The sequence below is a fragment of the Sorex araneus genome, chromosome 11, assembly GCF_027595985.1.
Source record: "Sorex araneus isolate mSorAra2 chromosome 11, mSorAra2.pri, whole genome shotgun sequence".
NCBI lineage: Eukaryota > Metazoa > Chordata > Mammalia > Eulipotyphla > Soricidae > Sorex > Sorex araneus.
The window spans coordinates 23415140-23438570 of NC_073312.1; the positions used below are offsets into that span (position 1 = coordinate 23415140).

The 23431-nt window shown below is 55.8% G+C and overlaps 1 protein-coding gene and 1 pseudogene across 1 annotated transcript; both read left to right on the plus strand.

The window, feature by feature from the left end:
* The first annotated feature begins 7182 nt into the window (after positions 1–7182).
* LOC129399417 (calcium homeostasis modulator protein 1-like) lies at positions 7183–10351 on the plus strand (annotated as a pseudogene).
* Positions 10352–16768: 6417 nt separating this feature from the next.
* Positions 16769–20146, plus strand: LOC129399378 (calcium homeostasis modulator protein 2-like). Its single transcript, XM_055119197.1, has 2 exons — positions 16769–17299; positions 19700–20146. The coding sequence occupies exons 1-2, from the start codon at positions 16769–16771 to the stop codon at positions 20144–20146; spliced, it is 978 nt and encodes a 325-aa protein (XP_054975172.1).
* The last annotated feature ends 3285 nt before the right edge of the window (positions 20147–23431 follow it).

Here is a 23431-nt window from a genome sequence, read left to right on the forward strand (position 1 = left end):
GATTTTCAAGGGCAGATTGGAGTAGTAGTTGAATCACTATCCCCATTTTCAGTCTTGGACGCTGGCGCGCGGCTAGCACAGCTAATACTCATTCCAATAACAACAGTACAAAAACCACCCCCAATGTCAGAGACTTTTGCATTTTTTGCCCAACGCATTCTTAATCACAAGGGCTTGATGACTTTAGAGATCAACGGGAAGGAATTTTTAGGTCTGATTGACACTGGTGCGGATGTAACGGTCATTGCTGAAAAAGACTGGCCAAAAAGGTGGCCCCTCACCCCCTCACTGACTCACCTTCAGGGTATAGGTCAATCCCAAAACCCTATGTTAAGCTCATTTATGCTTGATTGGCGCACCAAGGAGGGAAAATCCGGGATGGTACGCCCCTATGTTCTGCCCGGGCTCCCACTCAATCTCTGGGGCAGGGATATTCTTTCACAGATGGACCTTATACTAATTGATGCCAAGGGCCTAGACATGCTCCTTTCAGCAGGTTATTCTCCCGGAAAGGTTCTAGGAAAATACCTCCAGGGCACGCCTGCGCCGCTAGCCCTCGACCCAGTGAAAAATGACCGCGCAGGCTTAGGTTTATTCTCAGTAACTGCCACGGCTCCTCCTGCACCCCATACGGATAAGATCATATGGAAGTCCAATGAGCCTGTATGGGTGGACCAGTGGCCGCTTCCCACTGAAAAATTACAGGCCGCCAGGTTGTTAGTGCAGGAACAACTCGCAGCGGGACACGTAGAACCCACCTCTTCCCCCTGGAACACACCCATTTTTGTTATAAAAAAGAAAAACGGCAGTTGGCGACTGCTGCAGGATCTACGAGCAGTAAATAAAACCATGGTCATTTTCGGGGCGCTTCAACCTGGACTGCCGTCCCCAGCAGCCATTCCTTCAGAAATGTATAAGATAGTACTCGATTTAAAAGACTGCTTCTTCTCAATTCCCTTGCATCCTGATGATCGTCCCCGTTTTGCCTTTAGTTTGCCAGCTATTAATTATAAAGATCCCATGCAACGTTTTCAATGGAAGGTTTTACCCCAGGGAATGGCAAATAGCCCCACACTGTGTCAAAAATTTGTGGCTCAAATTCTTGCTCCCATTAGGGCACAATGGCCCGACATCTATATGATCCATTATATGGATGATATACTGCTTGCTGGATCTGACCCACAGACCACTATGCTCTGTTGCAATCAGGTGATCCGTGCGTTTACTCAGTCTGGCTTTCAAATTGCCCCCGAAAAAATTCAGATCGCTGACCCTTATACCTTTCTTGGATTTCGTCTTCAGGGGTCCCGTGTACTTTTGCAAAAAACGCAGCTGAAGCTTACTTCATTAAAGACACTACATGATTTTCAACAACTGCTTGGGCATATTACATGGCTCAGTCCCTATCTGAAACTTACCAAAGGAGACCTTATGCCCCTTTATGACCTTTTGCGCGGTGATGCTGACCCTTCTTCCCCTCGGAGTCTGACACCAGCAGCCCGAGAATCCCTAGTTCTCATAGAAAAAGCGATTGAAGGTCACTTTGTTTGCTCTCTAGATTATCAGCGCCCTTTTCACCTCCTTATCTTCGCTACTCCTCATTCTCCCACGGGCTTAATTTGGCAGGAAAACCCTGTTTCTTGGATTCACCTTCCTGCCACACCAAAGAAAGTTCTTGTACCCTACTATCTCTTAGTGGCATCCTTAATTATTGAAGGAAGGAGTTTCTCTCGCAGACACTTTGGTCTTGAACCGGCTTCTGTTATTCAACCCTACAATAAGGAACAGATAGATTGGCTTCTTCAAAATACTGATGATTGGCCCATCGCCTGCGCTTCCTTTTCAGGAATTTTAGATAATCATTATCCCCCCAATAAGTTGATACAATTTATGGCTTTACATCAATGGGTTTTTCCTGTTGTCACTAAGACCAGCCCTATCCCTGGGGCTAAAGTGATTTTCACTGATGGATCTTCTAATGGCCAGGCCGCCTATGCCTGTGAGGGTGAGACCGTTTCTTTTTCCACAAAGGAGTCCTCTGCTCAGCTGGTTGAACTCACAGCTGTTCTAATGGTTTTTAAAAATTTTTCCCTTCTTCCTTTCAATTTATACACGGATAGTGCCTATGTGGCCTTCTCTATACCATTACTGGAGACTATTAGTTACATAAAACCCTCCTCCCCCGCAACGTCATTGTTTTTGCAAATCCAACAATATATTCGCTCCCGGCGAGCTCCATTTTTCATAGGTCATCTTCGTGCCCACACTAACCTCCCTGGGCCACTGGCGGCAGGTAATCACTTGGCAGATTTGGCCACCCGATCTTTCACAGCGCTAACTCTACAAGCAGATCCGCTGCAGGAGGCCACAACTGCACATGCCCTTCACCATCTGAATGCTCAAACTCTCCGCCTTATGTTTAAAATCACGCGTGAGCAGGCACGGCAGATTGTGCGCCAGTGCCCTTCCTGTGTATCCCTTCTACCCGTGCCTCACTTAGGGGTCAATCCCCGAGGACTAGTCCCTAATGCCATCTGGCAAATGGATGTCACTCATATTCATTCCTTTGGGCAGCTTAAATATGTGCATGTGACTATTGATACCTTTAGTGGGTTTATTTGCGCCTCAGCCCAGACTGGAGAGGCCTCAAAAAATGTCATTGCTCATGTCTTGCACTGCTTTTCTGTACTGGGCAAACCACAGCTAATAAAAACAGACAATGGTCCAGGATACACTGGAAAAAAGTTTGAGCATTTTTGTAAGAAGCTGCAGATTTCCCATCATACAGGGATCCCCTATAACCCTCAAGGGCAGGGGATAGTGGAGCGAGCCCATCTCACTCTTAAAACATATATTCAAAAGCTCCAGACAGAAAAGGAACTGTACCCAGCCTCACTTTCCCCTAAGACGTTACTATCTCATGCTTTGTTTGTCATGAACTTTCTTATACTGGACAAAGAAGGTCGCAGCGCAGCGGACCGTTTTTGGCATACTTCCACCAGCCACACTTATGCAAAAGTAAGGTGGAAAGACCCTCTGAGTGGTCTATGGAAGGGCCCTGATCCAGTCCTTATATGGGGCCGAGGATCAGCCTGCATATTTGATGCTGCTGATAGTGTAGCCCGCTGGCTCCCCGAACGACTGATAAGGCAGGTCGACACACCTGCTCAGGCTGAACCGACTTCCACCCAGAGAATAAATGAATCCTCTGAGGACAGTGTCCCTTCTGCCACTGCCCAGGAACTTGCTTCTGCTCAGTCAGCCACGTCGGGAGTGACCAACTAGTGGTCTCGCTCACAGAACAGTTATTCAGACTTGGCCTGGCTGGAGCAGGAACCAGCATTACTTCAAGACCGAAGATGATGCCCGTAGGGCAGGATCGGGAGTCTCAGTGTGAATGTGGTGAGTGGGGTGCGCACCCGCGTGAAAGAAGGACCGGTCCGAGCGTGTGCAGGAGTAAGATTTGTGCGTGTGCTCCTAGTGTGTGTGCAATTGTCTCATTATCTTTCTTAGTTCTGCTTACTTTTCAACAACTTTGAGAAGATTTTGCCAGCTTATATCAACAAAAGTGCTTTCTTGACCCGTTTTTTCAACAAGAAGGAAACTGGCTGCTCAGGCAGAGAAACGAGGAGCAATGTTCCCAATCGGCCGACAGGGCTCACTTTGCCCTGGGGACTGCTCTTTCCTTTCTCAGTCTATCAGTTTTTTCCTGCCATTCTTGAAGGGTCAGATTGATCGATCAAGTATATATTTGTGCACATGTGTGATGTTTATTGTCTGACTGTCTGTCTCTCTGTCTGTGGAACACTCGAGTATTAGAGCTAGTTTAAAGTCAGTAATTCTTAGATCTGGGCAAACAAAATCAAGGGAGGTCAGAGTGATATGGAGCCCAGCAATTTAAAAGATCTAAGTATCTTTGGAGCTTGCTAGATTCAGGTCTAAACAAAGATTTCTAATCAGAATGTGGCGCCTACAAAGAAATTGAAATTTTCAATCCAGATTTCATATTGGGAGAACATTAATAGTTATTAACAGTTGAAATCCTCTTGAATTCTAGTAAGCTAAACATATCTATTGGACTTACATTCCTCACCCTCCACTTTTACAGGTTGTAGATTGGACCATGCCAGGACCCAGTATCTGGGCTAACAATTCCTTTCTTTTACCCCCTCCATGGGATTCACAGATGCCTCAGCTGCCAAATAAAGAAGAAACACCTTTTAATTTTTTCTCTAGGATACTCACTTGATCCTGTCTGCATTGGAGTGCCTCCCTGTCTCCCTCTTCACTTTCAGACTTGGATTCATACCAAGTCCCAAATTCATACTACCTCTGATCACTCACAAAAAGATTTTTCTTTTCTGGTGATTGTGCATTATCTACCAGTCTCAATTCTTCCCTCTCAATCCAAGATTCTCCCCACAGTATAATTTTATTAAGGGCCGGATCGCATATGGTTACCAGTGAACCTGACCAGAGAATGGCAACGCTCCCCCGATAAAGGGCTCCTGACTGAAGATCTGACACAACTGCTCCGGCGCTCCTGATGATTCCTTGGGCCTCTGATCACAGCTATCCTGGACTCATTGCTGTAACCACCACTGATGCTGTTGCAGGAATAGTTCTTCAAGCCTCGGTCCAGACACACAACTTCGTCTAAACATGACAAAATGACTCTTACCACCTTGGGACAATGCAGGCTACTGTCAACCATGATGTTGAGCAACAATTGGACACTCTACAGCAAATGCTACTTTGGGTCCAGGGCTGGGTTAATATTTTAGAGTAACAAATGAGATTTTCGAGTGTTTAAGGATCTTTGGCTTGATTTGTAGGACCTCATCTTCCCCCAGTTCTTTACCTTGAGGATGCCGGGCTCCCAAGGATTTATTCTTGTGGATCAGGTTGCCAGGCAAAGCACTGCAAGGGAGGGCTGATACCCTGGCCCGGCTCCCTGTGAGGTATTCCGGTATAGCTTAGAGGTTACTCCAAAACCAAGGATTGATGGGGCCTATGAGGAGCCCCCTGCATAGACCCGATCATCCTTTCCTTCCTCTCCCTGCAAAAATGGAGTCTTTATGTCACAAGGGATACCGGACAATGCCTCCCCTGACCACATTTAATTTAAAACAAAACAGGGGGAGATGTAGGGAGCCATTTTACCTTACTGATCTTATCCTGTCACTATTTGTTTAATCACTAGCTAACCCCATGCCACACCTAGCAAAGGTTGCCACTCCTAATCTTACTGATCTTATCCTATCAACATTTGTTTATTACTAGCTAAATCCCGTGCCACACCCTGCATTTCTGTTGGGGGTCCTGGCACCACCTCCTCCCAACAGGGAGGTATAAAATACTGTAACTGCCATAGAATAAATGCCTTTTCTCCCTCCTCCGGGCTCTGCGTCTGTTCTTTCGGCTGCGCCCTACGAAGGGTTCTCCCTGCTGAACAGAACGAGACCTCCACATCGACTTCCACACACAGTGACGCCCAGCCAGGGCTGGCGCTGGCCCGACACAGGCACCCAGCCCCTTACTAATTCCTCAGCAGCACAGACTCGACCCCAAGGTGGGCACGAGCCCGAAACACACACTGCAAGTCCCCACACAGCCCCACGTGGGAGGCTTCGACCAGGACCTGGTCTGTGATCTCATCCGGGATCTCATCTGGGATCTCGTCTGGGATCTCGCCTGGGATCCTGTCCAGGGCGGCCCAGATAGGCAGATCTGACCTGCTCTTCAGGCATGCTGGCCCTCCACCCCCAGCCCCGCAGCCCTTTCAGCTCTCCCCTCTTTGATCTGCCCTTCACCCCAACCCGGGTCCCGGTCTGCGTCTGTAGAGACGCCGAGGCCCAGAGTCCAGGCCTGGAACCCCACGGGCCCACCGAGTTAGCTTTTGGTCTGGGGCCCTGGAGGCGAGAGGTGGAGCCAGCAGGGCTGTGTGGGCACAAGGCTCCTCCCAAGTGCGAGTCCTCTGACGCGAGTCTGGGCTTTTCCTCTGTCATGTCTCTGTCTGTCTCAGCCTCCACCTCGATCCTTACTCTGCTCAGGGCCACCACCGTGACCACCACTATTACCTTCTCCACGTCTCCGTCCCCGTCACCACCTTCCCTACCGCCAAGGGGACCATCCCCACTACCTCCAGGTCCATCTCCATCACCTCGAGCTCCATCCCCATCACCTCCAGCTCCATCCCTACCACCTCCTGCTCCATCCCCATCACCTCCAACTCATCCCCATCACCTCCAGCTCCTTCCCCACCACCTCTAGCTCTATCCCATCACCTCCAGCTCCATCCCCACCTCCAGCTCCATCCCCACCACATCCAGCTCTATCCCATCAACTTCAGCTCCATCCCATCACCTCCAGCTCCATCCCATCACCTCCAGCTCCATCCCCATCACCTCCAGCTCCATCCCCATCACCTCCAGATCCATCTTCACCACTTCCAGCTCCATCCCCACCTAAAACTCCATCCCCATCACCTCCAGGTCCATCTCCATCACCTTCAGCTCCATCCCATCACCTCCAGCTCCATCCCCACCTCCAGCTCGGTCCCCATCACCTCCAGCTCCATCCTCACCTCCAGCTCCATCCCCATTACCTCCAACTTCATCCCCATCACCTCCAGCTCCATCCCATCACCTCCAGCTCCATCCCCAGCAGCAACAGCACCATCCCACCACACCAGCAGCCCCACCATCACCTCCATCCCCGCGGTCCTCACAATCCTCCCACCATCAGTCCCACCCGTACCCCCATCACCACTCCCAGCCCAGCCACCCTCACAGCCAGCACCCCACCAGCACACCACCACTGTGTGACCTCGCAGGAGCCTCTGAGACCCAGGGGACGGACAGCAGAGCAGGCTGCTTCCCCTGTGCCGAGCCTGTCCTTCCACACCCGCCCCTGCCACCCCCCCTCCCCGAACTGCTCCCCACCAGGTGTGGTCTGGGGATTCCTGGCCGGAGGCAGCTGCAGAAGGAGGGAAAGAAGCTGGAGGCTGGAACAGGGAGGGCCACGCCCTGTGCACCCCCCGCCCCAGCACCTGCCCTCCAGAGTCTCACAGACACTCGAGCCCAGGCCCCGAGCTGCCCGTCCCCGCCATGCGGTGGGCGCCTAGGGGATAGAGCGGGCTGCTGGTGGGGCCAGGGCCGAGGCAGGCGGCGGGGCAGCACGATGGACAAGTTCCGGATGATCTTCCAGTTCCTGCAGTCCAACCAGGAGTCCTTCATGAACGGCATCTGCGGCATCCTGGCCCTGGCCAGCGCCCAGATGTACTCGGCCTTCGACTTCAACTGCCCCTGCCTGCCCGGCTACAACGCGGCCTACAGCGCGGGCATCCTGCTGGCCCCGGCGCTGCTGCTCTTCCTGCTGGGCCTGGTGCTCAACAACAACGTGTCCATGCTGGCCGAGGAGTGGAAGCGGCCGCCGGGCTGCCTTGCCAAGGACCCCGCCGTGCTGCGCTACATGTTCTGCTCCATGGCCCAGCGCGCCCTCATCGCGCCCGTCATCTGGGTGGCCGTCACCCTGCTCGACGGCAAGTGCTTCCTCTGCGCCTTCTGCACCGCCGTGCCCGTGACCGCGCTGGGCAACGGCAGCCTGGCCCCCGGCCTGCCAGGCCCTGAGCTCGCCCGCCTGCTGGCGCGGGTGCCCTGCCCCGAGATCTATGACGGGGACTGGCTGCTGGCGCGTGAGGTGGCCGTGCGCTATTTGCGTTGCATCTCCCAGGTGAGGAGGCGCCGGGGCCTGGGTCCCCCTGGGCTCTGGAGGGCTCGGATGCCCCGCCGTGCCCAGTGCAGGGAGGGAGCCCCGGGGTCAAGGCCGTGAGCTTCCACATGCAGGGGACCTGAGTTGGAATTTCAACTCTGCCTAGTCTCCCCAAGCACTTCTGGGGGGGGCTGGGAACCCCCGGGCTGAGCAGCATCCCTGGGCCCAGAGCATCCAACGTTCAGGCCAGGTGGGCCAAGTGCTAATGAGAAAGGCTCCCGGGGTCCTGAGCATTGCATAGGACCCCCACAGAACATGGACATCTGTCCTATGTACGTCTGCAGGGCCTCCTCGGGCATCGTTTCCCACAGATGAAGCTCTGAGGGGCACAGGGGCTCATTTTCCCAGCTAAGGCTCTGTGTGTGTGTGTGTGTGTGTGTGTGTGTGTGTGTGTGTGTGTGTGTTGTTAGGGATCTCACGCATGCAAGGTAATTTTGTTTTCATTTTTGTTTTCTTTTTTTTTTTTTTACTATTTTTTTGGGTCACACCTGGCGATGCACAGGGGCTACTCCTGGCTCATGCACTCAGGAATCACTCCTGGCGGTGCTCAGGGGACCATATGTGATGCTGGGAATCAAAGCCAGGTCCTCTGCGTGCAAGGCAAACGCCCTACCCGCTGTGCTATTGCTCCAGCTCCTTGTTTTCTTTTTCTTTCTTCCTTTTTCCTTCTTTTTTTTTTTTTGTTTCTTTGTTTGTTTGGGGCCACCCCTGACAATGCTCAGAAGTTACTCCTGACTCTGCACTCAGGGGTCACTCCTGGCGCTGCTCAGGGGTCTATATGGATGCCGGGGATAGAACCTGGGCTGGCTATGTGCAAGGCAGGCGCCCTAGCTGCTGTGCTATCTCTCTGCCCAAGGTAACTTTTCTGCACCACTTGCCCAGCCCAGAGTCCAGCTTCTGAGAGCAAGGTGACTCCCCTGGGCTTGTGTCCCCCGGGACACGTGCCAGGCGGCTTCTGTCCAAGGCGTGCTGTCTGTCTGTCCTGGGCGCAGCTCAGCCCACTGCACTTCCCAACTCTCGAGCCGGGGATTTGCATTCTTTCCTCTCCCGGGCCTGTTGGGGAGGCACATGGGTGGCTGGGCTGTTTGGGTACATTTCCCTGGCAAATGCCCCCAGCTGGTTCCTCGCTGCGCTGCTTGGGGGGTGGGCACTGAGGGCCTGGGGGCCCCTCCAGGGAAGAACTATATGAGGTGGCACCATCAGTGCAGGGGCGGGGGGCGGCGGTTTGAGAGGAAATCCAGGCTCAGCATCCTGTTGGTCTGGGCCCCCATTCCTTGCAGCCCCCCAGGAATGGGAGGACAGGAAGCTGGGGGTGTCAGTGCAGGAGGGGGGCTGACCTGGCTGCAGGAGCTGGATGTTTGCACGATGAGAGGCAGGGCCAGGCACCCCTCTCTCTCCTGTGGTGCTGCACCAGCACCCAGACAGGCCGCATGAATCCCACAGTCTGAGGGTGCACCCCAAACTTTGCTTTCTGGAGCAGCCACGGATCATCCTCTCCCACGGGATCCCCCAGGCAGCCTCACTGACCTCCTGGCCTTAGACCCAGACAGCCCCTCTGAACAGTGCCCGGAAGGCTGCCAGGCCCCTCACGCATTGCGGTGAGTTGGCTTCCAAATTCCATCTGAGGGGGTGGGGACGACTGCACAGCAGGCCGGGCAATTGTCTTGCTCACAGCTGACCCAGGCTCAATCCCCAAATCCCCACATGGTCCCCGGAGCCTGCCAGGAGTGATCCCTGAGTGCAGAATAGGAGCAAGCCCTGAGCACCGCCGGGTGTGACCCAAAGACATAAAAAACAATTTCTACTTGACATTAGTGGGTTTCATCCGAACTCTAAAAATTTTTTTAAATTAATTTCATTTAATTTTCTATTTATGATTTTTTTTAATGAATCACCGTGAGATGCAGTTGCAGATTTACAAACTTCCGTGTGAACTCTAGAAATGTTTACATACAAATCAGATTCCCAGCTGACAAGAAAATGTGGGTCTGTTCGGGCCCGCCCAGTGCCCTTGGCCCAGGGGCCCACGTCTGCACAGACCAGGGGCGGGGGTGGCCCAGAGCCAGGCCCACTGACTGTGCCCTCCCGCAGGCCCTGGGTGGTCCTTCGTGCTGCTGACCACGCTGCTGGCCTTCGCCGTGCGCTCCGTGCGGCCCTGCTTCACGCAGGCGGCCTTCCTCAAGAGCAAGTACTGGTCCCACTACATCGACATCGAGCACAGGCTCTTCGACGAGACGTGCACGGAGCACGCCAAGGCCTTCGCCAAGGTCTGCATCCAGCAGTTCTTCGAGGCCATGACCCACGACCTGGAGCTGGGCCACTCCCACGGGGCGCTGGCGCCCCCCAGCCCGGCAGTGGCGGCAACCCCCGCGGCCGGCCCCGAAGGGGCCGAGGAGGAGTGGGAGAAGCTGAGGGGCATCACAGACCAGGGCGCCGTCAACCGGCTGCTCACCAGCTGGCACCAGTGCAAACCGCCGCTGCGCCTGGGCCAGGACGAGCCCCTGATGGGCAACGGCTGGGCTGGGGGCGCCCCCGGGCTCCCCGCAGGGAGGTGGCCACCTACATCAGCAAGGTGTGAGCCCGGCCGGGGGGGAAGAGCCGGGCATGGGAGTGCAGGCTCCCCAGACCCCCTGGCGTGGGCATTGGGGGGCCCCCATGTCCCTGAAAGGACCTGTCCAGGCCCCCACGGAGGAGGCTTCTGGGGCCGGGCCACTGGGGCCAGGAGCGTCCATCACTGTCATCCCGTTGCTCATCCACTTGTGCGAGCGGGCACCAGTGACTCTCACTGTGAGACTTACTGTTACTGCCAGCAGCAGTATCTGCAGGAAAGGCCCAGACACGGCTGAGAGGACACCGTGTGCACTGCCCGGCTCCCAGGCCCTAACTCCCGGCTCTCCGTCTCACAGACCTGCTGGCCGCAGCGTCCACACCACCCCAGTGTCGGGGGGCCCATTCCCTCGGCTCTGACTCAGGCAGCTGGGGGTGTATCTGGCAGCAGGAACCCCGCGCTCTGCTGCGCCTCGGAGGGAAGCTGCTGGCCCTCAGCAGACCCGTTGGACCGACTCAGAGCCCCGCCTGGGTGACAGGTGGTGAGACAAGGTGCCCGATCCAGGGCACTCGGGAGAAGCCAAAGTGTGCCCCAGGGAGGCACGCCGGGCCCCAGCTCCAGACCCAGAGAGCCTTCGCCCCAGGGCCCCTGACCTGACCTCCTGTCCCTTCCAGGCCGGAGGCCGCAGGCTCTGTCTCGGTGTTGCCCGGTGGCAGTCAGGCTGTATCCCGGCACCCAGCAACACCTGTGCTGGTCCCCATGTGTCATGAGGGTACTCTGGGGTTTGAGGGGTGCAGGTCCTGCCCTCATAACAGCTCAAACACCGTTGGGGGGGTCAGAGTTAAACTACGAATAGGGCGCACATTCAGACCACTCATGGGGGTTCCTTCGAAGCCCCCCTAACACCCCCACTCCTCGTATCTGGGCCCAGGACTTGGCCCCATAGACACAGAAGCTGCGGGCCGGGAGATAGTAGGTCAGGTAGGACACTTGCCCTCCACACTGTCAATCCGGGTTAAAGCCCCGGCACCACGGAGTCTCCTCTGAGTCCTGCCAGGGGTGATCCCTAAGCACAGCCTGGTGTGACCCCAAAACCAAGCAAACAAAAGAATCAGAAGTGAAATATGCCCCTTTCCTCAAGATCCCTCGGGGGAAAGGGGGCTCTGGCTCAGAGGCCCTGAGTTGGGGGTGTGTGGAGGGCGGTTGCCAAGGTAGCTCCAGTGCCAGGATGAGCCGAAAGATTCAGCGCAGGCTCCGTGGCTTCAAACCGTGTCCCCAGGATGTTTCCTGAGCCTCAGTTTACCCTCCAGTCAGAGGTTCGAGGTCACTCCTCTCTGAGGGGTATCATTCACTCCTCTCCCCTCACCTACGTGGAGGACCCAGGAGCTCAGCTCATAAGGAATAAATGCAAGGAGAAGAAGGGCCTCCCCCGCCCATTCCAATGTCCTCGAACCCCAGTCTCGCTCATCAATGAACCCGAATCGCTCTGTGGTAGCATTGTGGTTGTCTTTTGGTGTGTTGGGGTAGAACCCGGAACCCCATACATGCAGGTTAGTTTGACGGTGCCCGTGCTTCCATCTGTGTCCCCGCCCCCATCCCACCTTTCCCCATCTGAGACCCACAACTCCCTCCCGTAATAATTGGGAAAAGGGGGATCCTTATTACCTGATGTGGGGTGGGAAGGAGTGAGGAGGGCTCTGCCAGGAGGGGGGCTTGAGGCCCTGCTCAGGGAAGGGTTCAGAAGACTGAGGAAGCAGTTTAGAGGCCGGAGCACAGGCTTGACGAGTGGGGGGCCAGGGGCCCATCCCAGCACCCCGTCTCCCAAGCGTGAGCTGGAGCATGTCCTGGAACACTGCTGGTGTTGCCCTTAGAGCCCAGAAATAAGAATCAAAGCACAGAAAGACCAGGAGCGGGTACCAGGAGACCCTGGGCTCGATCCCTGGCAGCGCCGACACTCCCACTCAAAGGGAGAAACAAAGAGAAGTCGGGAGCCTGTTGGTGTGTGGGAGAGGGGTGGGAGACCCCAGGGGAAAAAGCCATCCTCCTGGAATTGGGTCCACAAAGTATGGATGGGCACATGGCGTCAGAGAGAGCCGAGGCCAAGCCCCAGAGCCCCAAGACTTGCAGAGATGGACGAGCCCCCCTGAGGCGTCTCTGGAAGTGGGGACTAGAGGTCTGCTCTGCCCCTCAGCATCATGCCGAAGTGGAAGGAGAAAGAATCTGGAAGGGTGTTGGTAGGATCTTAAAAATAAACACCGGGTTAGGGTTAAGGTGTTTGCCTTGCACGTGGCCAACCCGGGTTCGATTCCCAGCACCCCATATGGTCTCCTGAGAAGGAGTAATTCCTGAGTGCATAAGCCAGGAGAAACCCCTGTGAGTTGTGGAGTAAAAAAACATGAACACTGGCTGGAGAGATATTACAGTGGGTAGGGCTCTTGCCTTGCAAGTGGCTGACCTGGGCACTTTGATCCGGGCACCACATACGCAAGCGATGATCCTTGAGAAAAAAAAAAAAAGTAAGGATTCAGCTGGGTTTGGCAAAAAAAAACAAAAAACAACACCCTGCTCCAAATCCACGCACTGACGTCCTCCTCGCCCAGGGTTCCCACATTCTGAAGTTCCCACCCAACACTCCTGAGATTTGGGCTCTACTTCTGGTTTCATTAGTTTGGGGTGGGGAGAAAGGCTGCACCAGTGATGCTCAGGCTTTGCAACCAGCTTGGTGCTCAGAGTTGGCTCCGGGAGATGCCGTAGTACCAGGAAGACCGAATAGTGCTGAGGACCGGACCCCAGGACTCCAGCAGAACCTGCCCCCCGAGTTCATCCAGAAATCATGTCTCCCAGACCCTTAGGTGCTGGGTTTTGTTTGTTTTCCCTCCACCTAAGATTTTGCTTTTTGGAGGCTGGAGCAATTGCACAGTGGGTAAGGCGTTTGCGTTGCACGCGGCTGACCCGGGTTCAATTCCAGCATCCCATTTGGTCCCCTAAGCACTGCCAGGAGTGATTCCTGAGTGCAGAGCCAGGAATAACCCCAGATCACTGCCGGGTATGACCCAAAAAGTAAAAAACAAACAAACAAAAAAAGATTTTGCTTTTTTTTTTCCTTAGTTATGAGACCTGAGGACACCTAGTTCTGCTAAAGACTTACTCCTGGCTCTGTGCTCAGAGCTGACTTCTGCGGAGGCTCAGGGAACTCTATACGATGCCAGGGGTTGGGCCCCTCAGTGCCCCTGTGCAAGACAAGTGCCCACCTGCTGTATTATCTCATGGGTCCCTCCACCTGAGGTCTGAAGCCATATCAGAGTTAGCTGGAACAGGGGTGCGACCTGCTGGGAATATGAGTCAGGCAGGGCAGGAGGGGGAGAGGTGATCCCTCCCTCCCCAGCCAGGGCAGCTCTGCACGGTGGGGGGAGCCTCTCAGGGTGGCTGGGCCTGGCCCTGACCTGCTGAGATCTTACAGTGTAATCTGCAGAGTCCCCCTCTCTCTTATCTGCAATGAACTATTGTGAACTACTTTATGAAAATAAAATATATAAAAATTTAAAAATCAATCAATCAATCAATCAATAAATAAGCACTGGCTAAAGCGATAGTACAGCGGGCAGGGCTCTTACCTTGGCATGTGTCTGACCTGGGTTTGACACTCTGAATCACATATGCCAGGGGTGATCTCTGAGTCAAAAAAGGCACGGAATCAGCTGGGTGTGGTAAAAAAAAAAAAACAAAAAACACACCCTGCTCCAACTTCTTTCACTGACGCCCTCAGAGCTCAGGGTCCCCACATGCTGAAGTTCCCCTCCCAGCACTCCTGAGATCTGGGCTCTACTTTTGGCTTGGTTACTTTGAGGGGGGAAGAGGCTGCACCAGTGGTGCTCAGGGGTGACTCTGGGAGATGCTTCTGGAATCCTGCAGGGTGAGTAGCTCTGAGGACCAGACCCCAGGACTCCTGCAGAACCTGCCCCCCAGTTCATCCAGAAAACACATCTCCCAGATCCTTAGTTGCTGGTTCAACTAGATGCTGGGTTCAATTCCCAGCATCCCATATGGTCCCCTAAGCACTGCCAGGAGTGATTCCTGAATGCAGAGCCAGGAGTAACAACTGATCATTACTGGATATGACCAAAAAAAGGAAAAAACTAACAAACAAAAAAAGATTTTGCTGTTTTTTTCTTCTTAGTTATGAGACCTGATCACACCTAGTTCTGCTAAAGACTTACTCCTGGCTCTGTGCTCCGGGCTGACTTCTGCTGAGGCTCAGGGGACTCTATACGATGCCAGGGGTTGGGCCCCTCAGTGCCCCTGTGCAAGACAAGTGCCCACCTGCTGTATTATCTCATGGGTCCCTCCACCTGAGGTCTGAAGCCATATCAGAGTTAGCTGGAACAGGGGTGCGACCTGCTGGGAATATGAGTCAGGCAGGGCAGGAGGGGGAGAGGTGATCCCTCCCTCCCCAGCCAGGCAGCTCTGCACGGTGGGGGAGCCTCTCAGGGTGGCTGGGCCTGGCCCTGACCTGTTGAGATCTTACAGTGTAATCTGCAGAGTCCCCCCCCACCCCGCACCCATGCTCCCCACCCTCTTCCCTGCCCATTTCCCAAGTTGGGGCTGACATGCGCGTCATTGATCAGCTGACCCTCCTCTTTTCTGGAGCAAAACTTTCTGAAGCCACCCAGTTCGGGCACAGAAGCAAAGCAGGAAGGCGAAGGGCGTCGCGGGAGGCCTCCACACCCCGGGCCGCCTGATCTGGAGCTCTGGGTAAGCAAGGCGCCTGCCCTGCGGTGTGTGACTTGACCCAGAGCGGAGTCGGGCCGGTCTTCACTCCCACCCCTCCCGGTTTTGTAGGAGAAATCTGGGGATGCCCCTCACTGGCCTGGGCCTCGCTCTCAGAAGAGGACCTGGTCCCTCCGCAGTGACCCCCACTGGTGGCCAGGCCTCTGGAACCCTACTTGGGAACTTTGCACCCAGGGTCTGCACTCACGGGAGCCTAAAAGCCAAGAAGGGCCGAGGTAGAGCGAGGGGCCATGCGGGCACCAGCCCCAGAGTCCCCTCAAACTCCTTTCTCTGGGAGAGACACCAATCCACTCTCCCTCTGGGTGGGGGTCAGATCTCTCCCCTGCAGCAAGCGAGTTCAGCCCTGACCCATGGGGAAGTCTTGGCGGTAAGCAGATGGGGCACAGGTGTAGAGAGGGGGCCGCGTGGGGCACCTCTGGGCGATGCCCCACCTGTCTGCTCTCCCCACCCCACAACCTGAGGACTTCGGCTTTAGCTCACAGAGTTGGAGAGACAGATGGGGAGACAGGCCACACCTAGGCCCCGTCTCAGCTGTGTGGACGGTGCCAGGGGAGTGAACCCCAGAGAACCCTGGGTCCAGGGGCCCAGATTTACTGTAGCTGGCAGGCTGGGGGGCCTGGGCCCAGGGTCTGGTGCTCAGGGCTTCCGAGTTGGAAAGAGAAATTGGGGGAGAGAAGGTTCCTTAGGGCCTACGGGTGAGCAAAAAATAAGGTCAGCAGACTGGAGAGATGGAAAATTCACTTCATCCCACCACCCAAGGCTCCTGAGATGAAGCTCCAAAGTCCAGCCGGGCACCTCCATGTTTGCAGTTTGCAGGGGAGGGTGCTGAACCCAGGTCTTCACAGGGAAGAGGCCTGAGCTCTGCCTTGGGCCACATCCCCCACCGAGGGCTCCAGAACTTCCTGGGGGGATTTCCTGCTCCTCATAAAGGGGAGCATGACCCCTTCCGCCCACTCTGACAGTTTCTCTGGAGCCCCGGCAGGAGAGAGATGCGGGGCCATGGCCAGGCCTCTGCACTCCCTCCCTGGCCCTCCCGCCTCCCTGAGAAGACAGGGGCCCAGAGGAGATGCCCGAGTGGGCGGGAGCTGGGAGCCCACCTGAGGCCCCCAGGTGGGCGAAGGTGCCCCGGACTCTCCCCAGCGCCACTCCACAGCACAGGGTCACCTTCCCCCATCGGGGGCGCAGGTCCCCTCCCACATCAGGACACTGCCTCAACAGACCACTGCCCGGACCCAATCCGCAGTCCGAAGGGAAGTGAGCGTCCTGTCGCTGCTGGCAGGCCACGGGGCCCTCCTCAGCCCCCAGGAAGAAGCTGGTGGAAGCCAGGAGGTCTGTGCATCCGAGGAGGAGGGCCCACAACTCTGCCCCTGAGAGGTCAACCTGGGGCAACTGCCCCTTCTTCGCGAGTCTGGGGGCTGACAGCCCACTGAGGGGTCCCGAGGATGAGGAATGGTGGCTGAGTAGGATGTGGGCCTCCATCACTGCCCCTTGTCAGCCTGACCCCAGGGGCTGTCCCTGGGGTCTGAGTTCAGAGCAGCATTCTTCTGTCTCCTACTGTCCTACAGGAGGTGCCCAGCTGCCACCGGAGTGACCAGCCCGGCCCTGCTACAAGGTCCTGCCAGCCCGCACTTCCTCCTCGTGCAGCCCCTGCCCGACACCATGGCTAACCCCATCGTCCGCTTCCTGTCACACATTTTCAGGAGCAAGGATTTGGTAACATTAAATGTGCTGGTGGCTCTGGGCACCATGGGGGGCCAGGAGCTCTTCTCCTTGTTGGCCTTCCAGTGCCCGTGCTCTCCAGTTCGGAACTTCCGGTATGGGTTAACGGCCACTTTGGGGCCCGCCTTGTTGCTCTTCTTCATCAGCATCATCCTCAACAACCAAACCAGGAACCTGGTGGACGGGTGCCGGTGTTTCAGGATCAAGCAATGCCCATGCATCCTATATTCTATCATGGGTCGGGCTCTCGTGGCCCCGCTTACCTGGTTGGTCATCTCCCTGCTGCGCGGGGACGCCTACGTCTGCGCATTCAGCGAGTTTGTGGACCCGTCCTCGCTCACGGCTGGGAACGAGAGCTTCCCTCTCTCCCACGCCACGCAGATCCTGGCCAGGTTCCCTTGCGGGGAGAGCCCTGACAACCTGTCTGGGTTCCGGGAGGAGGTGAGCCGCAGGCTCAAGTATGAGTCTCAGGTAAGGCTGTGCTGAGGGATGCTCATCCCTTCCCTGGGAGGTGGCGGGCGGCTCAGTGCCCATCCAGATCCTGGGTTCCCGTAATATATGGCAGCCATTAAGCAAGATTCTTAGTGTGATAAGAATCATTTTCTTGGGGCTGGAGCAATAGCACAGAGATAGGGCGTTTGCCTTGCACACAGCGGACCGGGGTCGAATCCCAGCATCCCATATGGTCCCCGAGCCCTGCCAGGAATAATTCCTGAGTGCATGAGCCAGCAGTAACCCCTGTGCATCGCCAGATTGACCCAAAAAAAAAAAAAAACACCAGAATCGGGGCTGGAGAGATAGCACAGTGGATAGGGTGTTTGCCTTGCATGCAGCCGACCCGGGTTTGATTCCCAGCATCCTGTATGGTCCCCTGAGCACCACCTGTGTAATTCCTGAGTGCAGAGCCAAGAGTGACCCCTGTGTATCGCCAGGTGTGATACCAAAAAGAAAAAGAAAAGAATCATTTTCCCATTTCAAATAAGAGAGTTTTGTTCATTTTTGCAGTGCTGGGGGTGGAACCCGGACTCACACATGCAAGGAAAGTGCTCCATTGCCAAGTTTTTTCCCAGCCCCTCCAGATAAGAATTTTGATGTATTGGGTTTTGGTGAAATCCAGCAGACACTATGAATGCTCCATTCATTTTAGTTAGGGAAGGGGGAGAGAGGAAGAGGGAGGGAAATAGCCAGGGTTTCAAAGGGAACAGGAGCAGAGGGGAGAGAGCTGCGATGCCCCAAGGTAAAAGTGGATTTACACACTCAGGCTGGGATGCCGGTGCCCAGTCGGGGAGGCTCCCCGTTGGCTCACAAAGTGCCCCAAACTGCCCCAGCTTGAGGCTTTCCATGCAGATAAGAGTCTGTAGTGGGGGCCAGAGTGTTAGTACAGCGGTGAGGGTGCTGGCCTTGCACACGGCAGACCTGAATTGGGCATCCCGTATGGTCCCCAGAGCACCGCGGGTGTGACTCAAAAAGCAAAAGAGAAAACAGAACAAATTAGTCTGTGGTTAGGGTCTTGTCAAGGGCAGAGTTTGGGGGAGTCTTCTTGCAGCTCATCACAGCCCTAGTTCCTGCTGGCACCTCTCTCCTGGGCCACCACCTGTGCCAGCCGGGTCTCACGGGGCCTGTGTCTGCACCACAAAGGGGCCCTTTCCCGGGCCCTGGGCTCTGGTAGGGCCGGTGATGCTGCAGCTTTGGAGCAGCTCTCCAGCCTCTCATGCCCGCCCACAGTCTCCCCAGCACGCGGGCCCCAGTCGGGCAGTGAGAAGTGAGGCATCTGACCCCACCTGCTGACACGGACAGGTCTGTCTGTGGCAGAAACCGCTGCTTTAGATCCCATCTTGGTCCTATTGCCTCTGAGAAATTCGTCTCCTGCTCCCTCCTACCTTCACCTTGGCTTTGCTCCTAGGCAGCAGAGGGATAAATAAATAAATGAATGAAGGGCTGAGTAAAGGAAGATGACTGGTGGAGCCTGAAGGGTCAGAGAAGAGGCTGGGGAGGGACAAGAAGGCACTGACCTAGTCTCGGGCCATGGGAAACACCAGTTGGGGCTGGGGATAGTACAGGGGCCAGGGTGCAAGCCTGGTGTGCACCCAGCCCATTCTCGATCAATCTGGCACCACACGGTCCCTGAGCAAAGCCAGGGACAGCCCTGGAGGCTCCCAAGCATCACTGGGTGTGTCCCAGGCGTCACTGGGGAAACTTGGTCATCCCCTACCCTGCAGGGTTCGGGCAGCACCACATCCCTCAGGCCTTAAGGCTAAACTATGAGCCAGGTTAGCTGAAGTATCACCAGTGACCTGGGTACAGTACAACACACACACACACACACACACACACACACACACACACACGCGCGAAGCTACAGTAAAGAGGAGTGTGGGCAGCCCAGGAGATGGGTGTGGAGACACAGGAATGGGATTCTGTTGCTCAGAGCTGTACAGGGCCAAATGGAGGGATACACACCCCAGGGAGCCTTTGAGACAAGCATGAGGTAATTTTCCTATAAGATAGTGAGGGTGAGGAGGAAGCAGGCATGTAGGGCCTCCCAAAGGGTTTCTGAAGGCTTCCCCGAGGTGGCATGGGACTGAGCCTCTCTGTCTGAGCCAGACTTGGAGGCTGAGATGTGGAAGGAGGCCCTGGGGTGGGGGGAGAGGAAGGCAGCAGGGGTCTGCAAAGTCTAAGCACAGAGCAGGTGCCAGAGTGAGGGCAGAGGGATGGAAATCCCGCTGGGAATGCTGGTTTCTCCTTCAGGGGCAGAATTTGCAGCCAAGTGATGCAGAGCCAGCTGGCTGGGGGATGCTGAGGGCCAATCCACCCCAACCGCTCCGGACCCCCTCAGCTGCCCCTTTTCCTGACCGGCCCTCTGTGTCTCAGCTATTAGGGTGGCTGCTCATCTGCACAGTGGCCGTGGTGGTGTTCCTGACCAAGTGCCTCAAGGCCTGCTCTTCAAGGCTCGGCTACCAACAGGAGGCCTACTGGGCCCGCTACCTCGCCAACGAGGAGCAGCTCTTCCAACGCACAGCCGAGGCGCACTCACTCGCTCTGGCCGCCAACAACGTGAAGCAGTTCTTCGGCTTTGTGGCGCTCAGCCAGAGGGACCAGGCACTGATGGCCAAGTTCCCAAAGCAAGGCACACAGCTGAGTCTACCGTGGGACAACATCACTGGTATATCCGAGTACCAGGAGATGCTGGGCATCCCCCTCTACAGCCGCCTGCACAAGTGGGCCAACAGGCGGTCTAGCATCGACAAGGAGTTCAATATGACCCTACTTCCATACCCTCAGCCCCAACTTGCTGCCAGCCCAACCTCTGACCATTGAAGCACCACCCTTTCTCTCAAACCACCGGCTCTGGAGAAAGAATGAGGTTCAGCGGTATGGGGTGTGGAGGAGAGGGCAGCGGAACGGGCCGCCCCTGAAGGACAGGCCTGTGGGCCTGATGGAACGCCCGCAGTGTGGGGCAATGGCTCACCAGGCTGAGCTTAGGCTTCGCAAGCAGGAGCTCTGGATACAACCCCAGCCCCAAGTTTGCCCAAGCATCACCCGGGAGTGACTCCCGAGCACAGCCCCAAGCAGAACCCCGGCAGCCAAAAACCTCCAGAACCCAACTGCCGCCATGATCTCGGTCGCTCTCCACACACTGGGACGAACCTAATCCTAGTGGGAACTGGCAGGAAAACCCAGGTATGCGGGAACCCGTGATGAAGATCTCTAAGCGTGCTCGAATTGGAAATGGGACTCCTCCCCCCAGCTCCCCAGTCTTCCAGTAGCTTGGCAGTGACACCCACAAACTGAACTCCCCCACCCCCCCCTTCTCCATGTAATCTCATCAATGGCCCAGACCCAGAGACTACAGACTAAAGCTCCTGGAAGAGAGAGTCGCCGAATTTCCTAATTTGGCCTCAAGACCTCTTATACTCTAACTCACTTATATACCAAAAGTAGCACACATTTGTTTGGTTTTAACATACTTGCATATGTTCTTTTATATTCGAGCTTAAATGGCTCCAGAATGAAATACAACGGCCTTCATACACTATCCTATTGTGGTGGGAAGGTGCTCGGTGGTGGAATTGGTCTTTGAATATTATCTGCAATGAACTATTATAAACTACTTTATGAAAATAAAATATATAAAAATTGTAAAATAAATAAATAAGCACTGGCTGAAGGGCTCTTGCCTTGTAAGTGACTGACCTGGGGCACATTGACCGGGCACCACATACCCCAGGGATGATCCTTGAGAAAAAAAAAAAATGTAAGGATTCAGCTGGGTTTGGCAAAAAAAACAAAAAACAACACCTTGCTCCAAATCCACCCACTGACGCCCTCCTGGCCCAGGGTTCCCACATTCTGAAGTTCCCACCCAACACTCCTGAGATTTGGGCTCTACTCTGGTTTCATCAGTTTGGGGGGGTAAAGGCTGCGCCAGTGATACTCAGGGTGTGCATGCAGCTTGGTGCTGAGGGGTGGCTCCGGGAGATGCCGTAGGACCAGGCAGAGCGAATAGCGCTGAGGACCGGACCGCAGGACTCCTGCAGAACCTGCCCCCGAGTTCATCCAGAAAACACGTCTCCCAGACCCTTAGGTGTTTGTTTTTGTTTGTTTCCCTCCACCTAAGATTTTGCTTTTTGGAGGCAGGAGCAATTGCACAGTGGGTAAGGTGTTTGCCTTGCACACGGCTGACCCGGGTTCAATTCCCAACATCCCATATGGTCCCCTAAGCACTGCCAGGAGTGATTCCTGAATGCAGAGCCAGGAATAACCCCTGATCATTGCTGGGTATGAACCAAAAAGTACAAAACAAACAAACAAAAAAAGATTTTGCTTTTTTTTTTCTTAGTTATGAGACCTGATCACACCTAGTTTTGCTAAAGACTTACTCCTGGGTCTGTGCTCAGGGCTGACTTCTGCGGAGGCTCAAGGGACTATATATGATGCCAGGGATTGGGCACCTCAGTGCCCCTGTGCAAGACAAGTGCCCACCTGCTGTATTATCTCATGGGTCCCTCCACCTGAGGTCTGAAGCCATATCAGAGTTAGCTGGAACAGGGGTGCGACCTTCTGGGAATATGAGTCAGGCAGGGCAGGAGGGGGAGAGGTGATCCCTCCCTCCCCAGCCAGGCAGCTCTGCACGGTGGGGGGAGCCTCTCAGGGTGGCTGGGCCTGGCCCTGACCTGCTGAGATCTTACAGTGTAATCTGCAGAGTCCATCCCCTCCCTCCTGCACCCCTGCTCCCCACCCTCTGCCCTGCCCATTTCCCAAGTTGGGGCTGACATGCGAGACATTGATCAGCTGACCCTCCTCTTTTCTGGAGCAAAACTTTCTGAAGCCACCCAGTTCGGGCACAGAAGCAAAGCAGGAAGGCGAAGGGCGTCGCGGGAGGCCTCCACACCCCGGGCCGCCTGATCTGGAGCTCTGGGTAAGCAAGGCGCCTGCCCTGCGGTGTGTGACTTGACCCAGAGCGGAGTCGGGCCGGTCTTCACTCCCACCCCTCCCGGTTTTGTAGGAGAAATCTGGGGATGCCCCTCACTGGCCTGGGCCTCGCTCTCAGAAGAGGACCTGGTCCATCTTCAGTGACCCCCACTGGTGGCCAGGCCTCTGGAACCCTACTTGGGAACTTTGCACCCAGGGTCTGCACTCACGGGAGCCTAAAAGCCAAGAAGGGCCGAGGCAGAGCGAGGGGCCATGCGGGCACCAGCCCCAGAGTCCCCTCAAACTCCTTTCTCTGGGAGAGAGACCAATTCACTCTCCCTCTGGGTGGGGGTCAGATCTCTCCCCTGCAGTGATCGAGTTCAGCCCTGACCCATGGGGAAGTCTTGGCGGTTAGCAGATGGGGCACAGGTGTAGAGAGGGGGCCGCGTGGGGCACCTCTGGGCGATGCCCCACCTGTCTGCTCTCCCCACCCCACAACCTGAGGACTTAGGCTTTAGCTCACAGAGTTGGAGAGACAGATGGGGAGACAGGCCACACCCAGGCCCCGTCTCAGCCGTGTGGGTGGTGCCAGGGGAGTGAACCCCAGAGAACCTTGGGTCCAGGGGCCCAGATTTCCTGTAGCTGGCAGGCTGGGGGGCCTGGGCCCAGGGTCTGGTGCTCAGGGCTTCCGAGTTGGAAAGATAAATTGGGGGAAAGAAGGTTCCTTAGGGCCTAAGGGTGAGCAAAGAGTAAGGTCAGCAGAGTCTGCGATATGGAAAATTCACTTCACCCAACCACCCAAGGCTCCTGAGATGCTGCTCCAAAGTCCTACCGGGCACCTCCATGTTTGCAGTTTGCAGGGGAGGGTGCTGAACCCAGGTCTTCACAGGGAAGAGGCCTGAGCTCTGCCTTGGGCCACATCCCCCACCGAGGGCTCCAGAACTTCCTGGGGGCATTTCCTGCTCCTCATAAAGGGGAGCATGACCCCTTCTGCCCACTCTGACAGTTTCTCTGGAGCCCCGGCAGGAGAGAGATGCGGGGGCCATGGCCAGGCCTCTGCACTCCCTCCCTGGCCCTCCCGCCTCCCTGAGAAGACAGGGGCCCAGAGGAGATGCCCGAGTGGGCGGGAGCCGGGAGCCCACCTGAGGCCCTCAGGTGGGCGATGGTTCCCGGGACTCTCCCCAGCGCCAC

What these genes read in the sequence shown, in the direction of transcription:
- LOC129399378 (XM_055119197.1), top strand. Translation starts at nt 16,769, where the DNA reads ATGGCTAACCCCATCGTCCGCTTCCTGTCACACATTTTCAGGAGCAAG. An exon ending in GGCTCAAGTATGAGTCTCAG is followed by an intron (nt 17,300 to 19,699) that starts GTAAGGCTGTGC and finishes TCTGTGTCTCAG; the next exon opens with CTATTAGGGTGGCTGCTCAT.